The sequence below is a fragment of the Erpetoichthys calabaricus genome, chromosome 11 (genome assembly GCF_900747795.2).
Source record: "Erpetoichthys calabaricus chromosome 11, fErpCal1.3, whole genome shotgun sequence".
Classification (NCBI taxonomy): domain Eukaryota; kingdom Metazoa; phylum Chordata; class Cladistia; order Polypteriformes; family Polypteridae; genus Erpetoichthys; species Erpetoichthys calabaricus.
The window spans coordinates 100,167,672-100,181,516 of record NC_041404.2 but is presented as its reverse complement, the minus strand read 5'-3'; the positions used below and the strand labels follow the sequence as shown (position 1 = coordinate 100,181,516).

Below are 13,845 nucleotides of genomic sequence, written 5' to 3'. Positions count from 1 at the left end.
AAGAAGTTTGGTGATCAGTCTGGATGGAATTACAAAGTTGAAGGTAGAGCTGTAATCTGACTTAAGAGCTTTTTTTCTACAGAAGTAACAATGCACTATACAACGTAAGGGCTACTGCGTCCTCTGTTGACCTGTTGTGTTTGTAAGCTGTCATGTTTGGCTCCAGGCTGTCTGGAATAACCGTCTAAATGTGTTCAGCACCAGGGACATTTCTAACTATTCCACAGTTATAAACATTTTACTTATTCCTACTGTTATTAATACACGTTTTTCACTATCCTTGTCTGCAATCCTAATGCTAAAATACAGAAACATAGCTTTTCAGAAAATACAGTGAACCTACAGTGATACAGTACCTTTTAGGCATCTGTGCAATGCAACTCTCCAAATTAATGTAATGAAAATTTCTTGACTATACACTTATAGGTAGGCAAGATTCAGAAATGAAGACAAAAGTGTTGTGTTGTGCAGACCCACTAAGGGCGTACTATGTTATATAATATTATTTAAAGTTTTGAAGAAAAACACCACCTGACTACCTTTTTATGGTAATATAAGATTACAGTGAATAAACTAAAAACAATGATATAATGTATATTTTTAATTTTCAAAACAGCTTCATTTTGGCAGATTTTGAAGAATCTGATCCTTTATAATGAAAGGCCAAGTAGGAGATGCTATTGCGCTATTAAACTGAAAACAAATCATTTTCATTTTTTTGTGTTGACAGTCAACACATCACAACATACCAACATTTTTGATGCATTTTCCAGATCAAATTAATTCTTTGAAAATTGATGTACTATACTGTACAGAGTAAATAAGACTGAGGAGTAATATGTAAGCTAAAGATATTGTACTTTGGGTGCATGCAACAGCAATTTTATTTTCTTAACTTTGAAGTGAATGATTCAACTATCAATGTAATTGTCCTGATTGAACAGATCTGTAACAAAATTTAAATTCTTAGTGTGTAGTGTTTTTTGTCTTAAGCTTATGTTTGAGATGTTTGCTTGCCTATGGAAAATACCTCTCAGATAATGAAGCATTGGAATTATTGGGTAGAAGGGTCCTTTCATCATCACTTGACTCAGCTGTAAAATAGACAGTAGAGAGGAGACAGCTAGTTGACCGAGGTTTCCAAGGCTGACTGTATTTGGCTTGTCTGACTCCTTTTCTATAATTGGGCAGTGGTTCTACAATTACCTGATGGACAGCTGTTTTTTATTTTTCACTTTCTTGAAATAGTTTCAAGTTTGTTTTTGATGTATTTGATGTATTTTGATATTAATTGAGTGATATAAACTATTCTTAAATTTTGCATTTTGCACTTTGTACTATTGTATTGTATTTATGAGGTGGCAATGACAGATTGGGCATTTAGCTCAGTGAAAAGAATTAAATTGGATCTATTTTGTGCATTGTATTTACCCCATTTTTTTTACAACCATTGCATCTCTTTAAATTGCTTTCCCAAGATTTATTCAATTTTTTTCCCTACAAGTGTTTTGGGGAGATTTTTCTTGTCTTCTTAGGGAGTCAAGGCTGGGAGCTGTCAAAAAACAGGGCCTGTTAAAGCCCATTTAGGCATTCCTTGTGTGATTTTGGGCTACACAATAGAAATTGTTGTTGTTTTACTGTTTGACTTTACTAAAACTCCTACTCTGTATGCCCATGACTATTAAAATGTGTTATATGGTAGCAAATAATAGACTTATTTGTGGTGGGTCTAGACCCACCCTGCTTGATCCTAGACCTACCAAATCTGGTGAAATTACAGTAGATATTCATTTTACTTAAGCTTTTAAAATAGTGCCATATACGCTTAAGTATATTTGTTTTAATTTTGTAGTGTTTTGTCATTAGTAGGGTTTTTGAAGCCAAAATAATGTTAATTAGTATAACAACTAAAATGTGACAAATATGGTGAAGCACATACAACACGAATTTGAATAGTACAGAAGACAATGGGGAACATTTACAAGTAATTACTGCAGTTAAGTTCAGTCAAGTTTAATATCTAATTCTGCATCATTAGTACATTACTGCATAATTAATATCAAAGGCTAATCACTTATCTGAGGCATCTTACAAACAACAAAACAAAGACAGTTTTACATGGGTAATAAATAAAGGAGAGAATTACAGAATTACTACATTGATAAATAAATAATCAAACAAATAAATATATAAATAAATAGTAAAACTGTGTATGAATTATCTTGGTATTCCCTATTTCATGAGGCAGAGATACTTTTGAATTTGTATCTGCTGCATTTATTTTAAGCAGTTTGTTTTTAGTCTCAAATGTCAGTGGATAAATTTAGTAAATGCACATGGCAAGATAAATAAAGCAGTCTATGATTATTATATTACTTATAAATCCTTGACTGAAACCATCTGATTTTACATTGGGAAACATCTCTCCTATGACACAAATAATGGAATAAAGTTCCATTATTTCGCTTGTTTGATTATCTATATGAGGACTGGAAATTGTTAATGGGCTGCCTCTATGCATACAGGATAGTCCAGACCTTCCATTTTTGCACAGGTCCACCCAAAAAATCAATTTCTGGCTGCACATTAAAAATACAGTAACACTGGTTGGCAAGAAATTGTTGAGAATACATGTGGTACTAGAAAGCACACAGTTGAAGTATTGCAGACATTCTAAAATGGATTACTAATTATCTTAAAAGTATTAATCATCCGGGAGGCATGGTGGTGCAGTGGGTAGCGCTGCTGCCTCGCAGTTGGGAGACCTGGTGTCCTGGATTCACTTCCTGGGTCCTCCCTGCGTGGAGTTTGCATGTTCTCCCCGTGTCTGCGTGGGTTTCCTCCGGGTGCTACGGTATCCTCCCACAGTCCAAAGACATGCAGGTTAGGTGGACTGGCGATTCTAAATTGGCCCTAGTGTGTGCTTGGTTTGTGGGTGTGTTTGTGTGTGTCCTGTGGTGGGTTGGCACCCTGCCCAGGATTGGTTCCTGCCTTGTGCTCTGTGTTGGCTGGGATTGGCTCCAGCAGACCCCCGTGACCCTGTGTTTGGATTCAACGGGTTGGAAAATGGATGGATGGATGGTATTAAGCATCCAGCATAACTAATGAAACACCAACTATTGTATTGTTTTGTCTATATTTTGGATGCAGCTTTGTAGATGTCAGGTGCAGCTCATTATCTGTTGCTGTTTAAGTTTACATTTTTTTGGATAATGATCAATAAAATAATTTTTTCTCATTACCATCTGTCTCCTAAGGTAAACTGTTTGATTTTACATTTTGAAGATTAAATTATTACAAACCTTTTTAACTAAGCTGAGGTCATCAATCAACTGCTGCTCACCCTGCGTGAGTTCAAATATTACCTATGACAAAGCAGAAAGATACTTTTTTTGGGCTTGTTGGATAAACAGGTTAATAGAAAAGATGGTTAAATGGACAGAAGTGTTTTTTTTTTAAATTTAAATAATTTCCAGTTTACGTTGTCCAAAATGCTTCCCAATATTTAAATATTGTTTGTGAAACTGGTTAACATGTTCAAATTATGATAGGTGAGTACAATTATTAATTAGGCATAAACATAGGGAGACGACAAATAAACAGCCAACATAATGTAACTAGAGTTTGACAATAAAGGTTTAGAAACTTCTCTGTTTGAAGTGCTGCTCCCCCTTTTGTGCAGTCACTCTTTCTGTATGTCTCTATTAGTTCTGGCCCCTCTCACTCTCTCCCGTTAAGCCTTTGCTTCAAGTCAACTCTCAGCTGTAACATATGATGTTCTGGTCATCCAGTATTTCTAAGTGATACTTCAGAATAACTTCTTAGGATCTTGGGAAGTCTTACTTTATCTTGAAGAACACCAAACACCAAACAGTGGCCCCAGTTTTCCCAGCACCCATGAATCTTCTATTAATCTGATGTGACTGGATCAACAAAGCAGTTTCTAAGACATTCATTTTGCCCAGCACTGTACTGTACTTTTCCCTAAAAGACGGATGGGAGAGTATAGCCCTCATGCTAGTCTTCCCATCCTCACTATCAATTGGTACCTGCGAACAAAACTCCACATGAGAAGTTTGCAAGTCTTGAAAACTTTTCTTTCTTATTTAGCCTCACTCTTTCTTCTTATAAAGGGGGGAGGCAACTCTATCAACTAAAGTTACACAACCTTTAGAACTCTATGACTGATTTTGCCTTGTTTGTATCACTTTTTTTCACATGCACTGGCACACTTTTATTTATTTTCTGTAGCATCCAGTACAAATGCAGGGTGTTCTATTTCCTAATAGCCTCTCATGTTCCCACACTAACATGAAATGAACCTTTTCTGCTATTTCTTTATAGCTGTGTTTGTGGTTGTAATCCTTTCTGTACCAATCTGGTGATACCGATGCAACTAGTAATCTCTTGCCAAACAGAAAACCTCTTCCTATTACATATAAACTAGCACAGTAAAATACCTGTTTAGTGCTATATGGTAAGTCCATATGTTTCAGTCATATTGTGGATTTAGGACCCTTTGTTACCTAGATATGCTAGCCCTTACATCCCTCTTTCTTTGTGCTTCTTGTTTCTGTTGTTAAATAGACATTCCAGCCCTCTTCTGGACTCCACATGACACTATGCCAGGCCAATGATAGACAATATATTATATACTGCTAAAAAAATTAAAGGAACACTTTTTAATCAAAGTATAGCATCAAATCAATGAAACCTCTGGGATATTGATCTGGTCAGTTAAGTAGCAGTTTCAGGAATGGTTTAACAGGTGGAGGCCACAGACATTTTTCTCTCCTCATTCTCTCCTCTCTCCTCATTTTCTCTCCTCAGTCAGTGAAACTACCGGGATATTGATCTGGTCAGTTAAATAGTAGAGGGGGTTGTTAATCAGTTTCAGCTGCTTTGGTGTTAATGAAATTAACAACATGTGCACTAGAGGGGCAACAATGAGACGACCCCCAAAACAGGAATGGTTTAACAGTTAGAGGCCACTGACATTTTTCCCTCTTCATCTTTTCTGACTGTTTTTTCACGAGTTTTGCATTTGGCTATGGTCAGTGTCAATACTGGTAGCATGAGGCGATACCTGGACCCTACAGAGGTTGCACAGGTAGTCCAACTTCTCCAGGATCGCACATCAATATGTACCATTGCCAGAAGGTTTGCTGTGTCCCTCAGCACAGTCTCAAGGGCATGGAGGAGATTCCAGGAGACAGGCAGTTACTCTAGGAGAGCTGGACAGGGCCATAGAAGGTCCTTAACCCATCAGCAGGACCGGTATCTGCTCCTTTGGGCAAGGAGGAGCAGGATGAGCACTGCCAGAGCCCTACAAAATGACCTCCAGCAGGCCACTGTTGTGAATGCCTCTGACCAAACAATCAGAAACAGACTTCATAGGGGTGGCCTGAGGGCCCAACGTCTCTCTAATGGGCCCTGTGCTCACTGCCCAGTGGAGCTTGATTGGCATTTGCCATAGAATACCAGAATTGGCAGGTCCACCACTGGCGCCCTGTGCTTTTCACAGAGCACATGTGACGCACGTGAAAGGGTCTGGAGAAGTTGTGGAGAATGTTATGCTGCCTGTAACATCGTTCAGCATGACCAGTTTGGTGGTGGGTCAGTGATGGTCTGGGGATTCATATCCATGGAGGGACGCACAGACCTCTGCAAGCTAGACAATGACACCTTGACTGCCATTAGGTATAGGGATAAAATACTTGGACTCATTGTCAGACCCTATGCTGGTGCAGTGGGTCCTGGGTTCCTCCTGGTGCACTACAATGCCTGGCCTCATGTGGCAAGAATATACAGGCAGTTCCTGGAGGATGAGGGAATTGATACCATTGACTGACCCCCATGCTCGCCTGACCTAAATCCAATAGAATCCCTCTGGAACATTATGTTTTGGTCCATCTGACGGAGCCAAGTTGCACCTCAGACTGTCCAGGAGCTCAGTGATGCCCTGGTCCAGATCTGGGAAGAGATCCCCCAGGACACCATCTGTCGTCTCGTTAGGAGCATGCCCCAACATCGTCAGGCAAGCATACAAGCACGTGGCCACCATACAAACTACTGAGTACGATTTTGAGTTGCTGCAATGAAATTTTGGCAAAATGGACTCGCTTGCCACATCATTCTTTCACTTTGATTTTTGGGGTGTCTTTGAATTCAGCCCTCTGTAGGTTGATAATTTTCATTTCCATCAAAACGATGTGGCATCCTTTCGTTCCTAACACATTACCCAGTCCATATCAGTGTAGATATCCAGCATGATTATTTTTCCCATTGAGATCTGATGCGTTTTCAAAGTGTTCCTTTAATATTTTTGAGCAGTTTATATTACATAATGTAGAGAGAGATGTTCTTGTTTTTACTCATACATTTGATTCTGATTATTGCTTCTGAAATGTGGCACTCAGGTGTTTGGCATCAAATATTCCAGCACCTTACTTGCTTGGCAAACATTTCTGAATCATAAATGTCAGAATACATCTCTGGTTTATATTACCAATAAAGCATATTGTTAATTACTGATACCTCTTGTCGCTTGATCTCCTTCATGGACAGTTCCTCACTTATTTCTACTGTGTCTGACCACAGCAAACTGTTTCTACGTTTTACTGTTGTAGAGTTCTTGGGTCTCTGTCTCAATGGAGGTGCAGGAAAGGGACGAGCTTCTGTTTTGAAACTGATTGACCTCTAAAAAAAGACAATCATTGTAAAGAAATGTTTAGTATTTTATTTGTAAAGCATCAAGGGATATGAGAAGAGGCCTTGAAAAACATAGATACTTCCATAAGAGTTGATGATGTGGCTGTTTATGGCAACTTTTTCAGGCTTTGTGATCTGCTGTTGCTACATTTTACGTATTATTTTTCTTGAATATGTCTTGTGACAGATTGGGGCGCTGTCATCCCCTTGAACCCTCAGACAACACATTCTGACACCAAGTAAAAGTCCAATATTATTATTTATTATAATAGCAATGTGCACAAAGCACCTACACTCCACAATACTCAATAATCAATACTACAATACACAATTCCTAATCCTCCACTCCCAGCAGCTCAGTCACCCTTCCTTCCAACTCAGCTCAATACTGGGATCTCCCACAGTCCTGTTATAGTCCCTGACCCGGAAATGCCTCTGTCCCTCAGTCCATGTGACTTCCTAGCACTTCCGGGTCAGATAAAGGGAGGTGAAAGAAGAACTGGTTGGAGGTGGTGGTGGTGGTGACATGAGAAGATAGGTTTCACCCCAAAAGATGTTCAAGAATATGGACAGTGGAAGAAAAAGATTTGCAGGCAACTGACCAACACAGTAAATGGCTGTTAAACTAGCAATGATGACAATGATGTTTCAGGATTCAGCAACTCAATTGCTTTCAAGTTTGATCATTTAATTTATTCTGTTTAGATGGAATTATTTTTACCATAGCATTATATCTCCGAGTCAGCACAATAGAAGAACTTTCTCTGGCTTGGCGTTCTCATTCCCAACTCTCCTTCTTTGCACTAATTCTTTTCTCAATACATTACATTAGCAACCGGCTTTGCTGCTCAACTTCATGGCTAGTTATTGTAGAAGTGTATGATGCCAAAAGAATGGGTTCTGTGCAGTGACATCTCAGAAACTGATGTGTATAATAGATTCACAATTATCTATACCTTTAAATTTTGGCTAAACCACACAGTTCCTATTTCGGTCTACAGCTGAGGTTTGTAGTTTGCTACATATAAAGAACAATTACTAGAAAACCAGTCACTTTACTACAGTTTTCCTTCACTCCAGAAAAAACGTGTAGTATGGTATGATTGGAAAATCTTAATAAGTAAGAGTGTGTTTTTGTATCAGCATGTTTTCTTAGCATGGCATCATTTCCAGGACCTGGTTCCTACCTTGCACCCTATGCTCTTAAGATAAGTTCTGGTCCCCCATAATAATGAATTAGATTAAATAGTTTAAGAGAACGGAAGGAAGATACTTAATGGCTTTATAGTAATCACAAAGCCATCCAGATTGCCCTTCACTTTCTCTACTCCATGTGCCAAAGCCTGTAACCCATTCAAAGCATTTAGTATATTTACAGCATTTATCATTCCTGTCATTTTCACATCCTTGCCATCAAATGCTTCTCTCTGTCCAACCTCCCGCCATCCCAACCTGTCTGTCTCTTGTCATCCTTGTTGTGCCCTTCTTTCCAGCTTACCAATTCCTTATTCATAAAGTAATAGAAGCAGTTGTTGTACTGTCACATGTGTAGATTTATAGGGTCATTACTGTCATGAGTACAGAATACAGCAAGATCCTTGTAGAAAAAGCATAAAGCTGTCCATCACAGTTATCAAACTGTACATCTCAGTTCAAGAATTCACTATGTTTCCATTGCCAGCCAAGCATTGCATCTAGATTGTGAAAGCAGTATAAAAACAATAGGAGATCCTTCCATCACCCTGTGGATCATTGCAAATTCTAATCTGCAAATGGTGTGCTTCCTAAAAAAAAAAACTGTAAGTATATGGGGTGTTGTTTGTAAAATGGTGCAGTTATTTTTGTACCATCATTTCTTGTACATTTAAAGCATGCCAAAAGTAAAATTCTCTGTTTTTCTGAAATATGTGGATTTTTGATGTGTAAAATGTGATCTCACATCGTTAAATGGCAAATATTTAATCTAAATGGAAAATTCCCCAGCTTAATAGTAAATCCCCACTTAAATGGTTAAATATTGCACTTGCATTTAAACTGGATACTGTACTTAGCTTTTAAGTGACATATTTACCATTTAGCAGGGGCATTTACCATCTTAGGTTAAGAATTTGCAATTTAAACAAGTTATTTTACATTTTACAGATCAAAAATGCACACATTTGAGAAAAAGAGATAATTTTTACATTTGGCATGCTGTGAATGTAAATTATGTTACAAAACAAGTACACCATTTTACAAATGGCACCCCAAAAAAGTATGCGTTTATATGCACATTTGTAGGTGGATCAGTGGCATACTGGTCAAAGATTGGTCAAAGACCTGTGTTTGGTTTCCAGCACAGTCAAAGTTTATACAGAGTTACTATATTCTCGGTCTCTGTAATTTCCCCAGGTTTTACCCCAGAGTGATGCTTGTTAGTTTGATTGAAGTTTTTAAAATGTCCCTGCAGTCATTGTAGTAGTAATAATTGTATTGTCACATGAGAATTCATGCTTGAAGCAAAATGCAACACTTAAGTTATGCCAGAGATACAGTATGAGTGTGTATTGTGATAGCCTGGCATTGTCTCCAAGGTTGATTCTTGCCTTGTGCTGAATACTGCAGAAATAGACTCTGGCTCTTTACAATCCCATGTTCTTGTTATGAATTGACATATGAGTGAGCATCAGTCCCTACATGAATGTACAATGTGAAGGGCTGACATTCTGTCCAGGAGTTATTTGTTTTACACCTGCATGTATCTAGATAGACTATGGCTTCTGGTAACCTTGCAATGGTGTTTTTTGATGTTTTTTATGAATATTAGTGTGGGGTATATTTAATCTATAATATAATTTAAAACATAGTCCACGCTTTCCAAAGGGAAATATATTTAATGAAAATAAAGAACTCAATTCAATCCAAAGTCCAGTGTATAAAGATAAATTAAACTATAGTTCTGTTTTACTGATTGTTTACCTTGAAATGTGTGTTGATGTACAGTATGTGAATGAAAGACAGGTTTCCAACTTACAGTTTGTCATATTATATCTGTAAATATACATAAGTGCTCTGAGCCCATACTTAGTGTACTGCACTGTACAAGACGATCATCTGCTCTTCAAGTCTCAAACCTTTTCAAAGGTTTTGAAGCTTCCTGAATGAGGATGCAATAGAAAGAAGTCTCAAACAATGAATAAACTCTAGACTTGTCTGGAGGAATGCCTGGAGGAAAGCATGCACAATTAATGGACAAAGATTAATCATACCTGAATAGACTGGCCAATTCTCTTGAGTGACGTGGATTTCACTGGTCCCATTAAACTTGCTAGGCCTGTTCCCTTAGAGAATGGTTTAACTTTCTTGTTGCTTGGCTCCTTTAGAAAAAAATAAGTTAAGATTTTGAATCTGTAAAATAAATGCTAGATGTTTCCATAAGACAAATCAAGTATTTATTTAATTAAGTAATGTAAATGTATGGCTGGTTCTGTACTTTCTGATAACTGAAATTTCACATTTAAATTTTGCAAAAACACTGTTCTTGTGTTTTAAAATAAAGGTGAAGGGGCTGAGGTCCAAACATAGAACAAAAGCCTTAAAACATTCAGAATATGTCCATTTTGAAGCAGCAAAGGTTTAGATTTCAGAAAATGTGCCTTCCGCTTTGTGAAGCATACTTGTGACAGCAATATCCATCCATTATCCAACCCGCTACATCCTAACTACAGGGTCACGGGGGTCTGCTGGAGCCAATCCCAGCCAACACAGGGCACAAGGCAGGGAACAAACCCCAGGCAGGGCGCCAGCCCACCGCATGTGACAGCAATATAAAACTTATAATAAAACATGATATTATAAATTTTTGGTACTATTTTCTTGAGGTAATGACATGTGTCTTCTTCACTTGTCTTCTTGTAGCTGCTGTTGTGGGGGCAGTTTTAACATTTCCCACAGGTGTCCCTCAATTTGCAAAATTTCAATAGTTTCAGGTTGCATATTATCCTGCTTTGTCTCTGCAGTTCCGTTTCTTCAATGGTTATATTTTTAACTTATAACGAAAGATGCTCTGCATAGAATTGTGTGAATATGTGTGTACCTATGCATAGTACCTGCAATGAGCCAGTGTTCTTTTCTGCTTTTCACCTAAGGCTTCTAGAACAAGCTTTAGCTTTGCAATTATGAACTGCAATAAGTAGTTGAGAATTCATGTATAAGGATTAGTCAAAAAAATACAAATATATTTATGAACATTTTGTAATGTGGTAGAGTAATGGTAATATTACATCACACAAAAAAGATTCCACTCTTTTAAAAATTCAACAAAATGCCCTTGTTAGACTGCATTTGGCATACTTAAAAGCACAAAAACATTAAGAAAAGTTTTAGCTTAGTTTGTTTCTCAACATCCATCTAATTTTTGCAAATAAAAAGTTGATAAATATTTTGTATGTCTTCATTTGTAAATCAAACAAAGTAAATGTAATATTAGTGTTTCAGGATTTCATTGATGAGAACAGCAATGTTTTCATGTCTAACTAAATAAACACCCGAGGGGATGGTGATGGTGCCTCAATCCAGTTTGGCATCCCCCACAGGAAAGCCATAAACCTACAGTAGATGGGAAGCTTCAAGGTCAACAAATGGTCTTGGGTGCAGACATGAAAAGGGATTTTGGGGGATGGAGCATCAGACCAGCTTGGAAAGAGAGGCTGTGTTTGGACCGAGAACCTAAAAGCTATCCACGAAGCCATAAACAAAGCAACTGGGAAATGAGTTGTACTGGCATTCTATTGATGTAAAGTTGGCTGTTTGGGATTGGTTTTGAATCAGAGGCCATTCTGTACCATAACACCCTACTGGTATAAGTGTTTAGACAGAGAATCTATAAATTTGGTCTCTTTACTTCTCCCTCTGTATCTCACACCATGGCTATAAAGACAACAAACTGAGAAGCACAGCTCAGCAGCAAAACTGAGACAGGCATGCAGCCTGTCCTGAAGAAAGCTGACTAGAAATGATGACTTGACCAGAGACATTTAAGTAACTACAAGTTTGTGTGCCACCTGAAGCTACTCATCTAGCATTTATCAGGTTGCCTGGTTGCCAGTATTCACATATACTTTGCTTATTTTTATTATTTTATAAATATTATCAATAACCTGCGGTGGGTTGGCACCCTGCCCGGGATTGTTTCTTGCCTTGTGCCCTGTGTTGGCTGGGATTGGCTCCAGCAGACCCCTGTGACCCTGTGTTTGGATTCAGCGGGTTGGATAATGGATGGATGGATATTATCAATAACATGTTATTTAAAGTTTTAACTTAATTCCTGCTTAATTACTCTATGTAATTGTACAAGATTGTAGATGTAGAAAAAAAGGTGGGGATAAGTTATAAAGTATAATATCTTGTATATAATGGTAAGTCTTTGGGATCTGAGGCATTCTGACGTTTACATAATAAAGAATACAAAAAGGGAAAGTAGAGTGATATAGAACTCTATCAAGACAAAACAACTATAATAAAAAGTTCTTTTAGACGATCAAAGTATTTTTGTGCCTCTTTGGTCCAGGAACATTTTGGGAGTATTTTCTTCATTAAATATTTCATAAATTAGCAAATTATATTAACAGGTAAATCAGTTTAAGACTCTCTTGGGGATTTCCAATGAAAAACTGAAGCTACTGTAGATTTGTCTATGCTTAAGCCTGAATGTGAGATTTCATACCTTAAGAATATTACAGAAGGCTGGTGAAATTCACAGCCTATAGGACTGCTAGATGGGCTGATAAAACAATTTTGAATATTCTCCCTAATAAAGCCTTTCAAAGCTTGCGATTCAAGTTGTGACAGAGAGCATATTTATGTGTAGGCAATGGAGCCCCTGGCAAGAGTCAAAAGCAGCACTCATAGTCCAGATGAGGAGAAAGTTCTAAGGACTTTTGTTTGTTAGAAATATCTTTGCAAATCTTTGTAACAAAGTGGTAAAGTTTCAACCAAAAACAGTAGAGAAAAGCCAAGCAAAATGACACCTTTTATTGGCTAACTAGAAAGATTACAATATGCAAGCTTTCGAGGCAACTCAGGCCCCTTCTTCAGTTCTTTCGAGTTGCCTCGAAAGCTTGCATATTGTAATCTTTCTAGTTAGCCAATAAAAGGTGTCATTTTGCTTGGCTTTTCTCTACATTCATAATGGCTAACACGGTACAACACCCTAGTACAACCAAAAACAGTAAACTATGAAAAAAGGAACTCCAAGATTCTATGCCCCTAGAATGCTAACTTATATATGAGTTGTGTTTATTTAATGACGCAAAGCTTAAAATTATATGAGGACTACAGCTTTGATTCATGAAGAATATCAGTGCAAGACTTATACTTGTGACCAAAGAGAAAGGTTAATAAACTCCTATTCTAATCTATAAAATGTATGTGTGGTTTAAGTGTGAAGGGAACTTGGTCAGAACAGGTATCATAGAGTACTCTGAAATAGAAAAAAGTCTCGGGCTACCTAATCTATTAGAGTAGAGAAACATCTTGATTAAATTCTTCTAGGAACCAATGTACACTTATGAAAGGGCTTGACCTCAAGTGCTCACCCCACCAATCTTAACAGAATTTTAGTTTTCTTATAGCTTAGGACATATTGCCATAATGTGCCCTGAACAACCACAATAAGAACTAATCCAAAGCACATTAATCACATCAAACCCAGAGGATCACTGTGTTCTCTTTTTCTTACACTGGTTTTCCCTATTTCCATACTTACTGGTATGTTTTTAGTTTCTATTTGACTTTTATTTGGAGCACTTTGTTCTGTTCTATGCTCTATTTCTTACTTTAAGAACCTAGGGCCTATTTTCAAAGCAAGACTGGTTACCTTATCTGATGTATTCCTAAAATTATGGCTAGTTAACTTGTCTTTTATATCTTCAAATACTTAATTTTTAAACAAGAATACAAATGTAGCTTACTACCAACCATCATCTTCCACAATTGATTTAAAGGAAATTACTCAACAATGGTCCTGGTGCTTGTTTAAAATCTAATAAATGATTAACTGCCAACTTTGCTTTCACATTAAAATAAAAATTGATTTAAAGTCTTTTAGCAATGCTTTGAGAACAGCATGGGTGATTGGCATCATAGAGGGTTGAA

General features: G+C 37.4%; 1 protein-coding gene across 1 annotated transcript in view; it reads right to left on the bottom strand.

The window, feature by feature from the left end:
- The window catches only part of arhgef3l (Rho guanine nucleotide exchange factor (GEF) 3, like), a gene marked incomplete at its 5' end in the record, with an annotated part of 159,939 nt that overhangs the window by 117,458 nt on the left and 28,636 nt on the right, over window positions 1-13,845 (bottom strand). Inside the window, 3 exons of the mRNA XM_028813652.2 lie at window positions 3,303-3,365; window positions 6,538-6,699; window positions 9,960-10,067. Of these exons, the coding sequence (XP_028669485.2) occupies window positions 3,303-3,365; window positions 6,538-6,699; window positions 9,960-10,067 (333 nt within the window). The remainder of the gene's footprint in view (window positions 1-3,302; window positions 3,366-6,537; window positions 6,700-9,959; window positions 10,068-13,845) is intronic.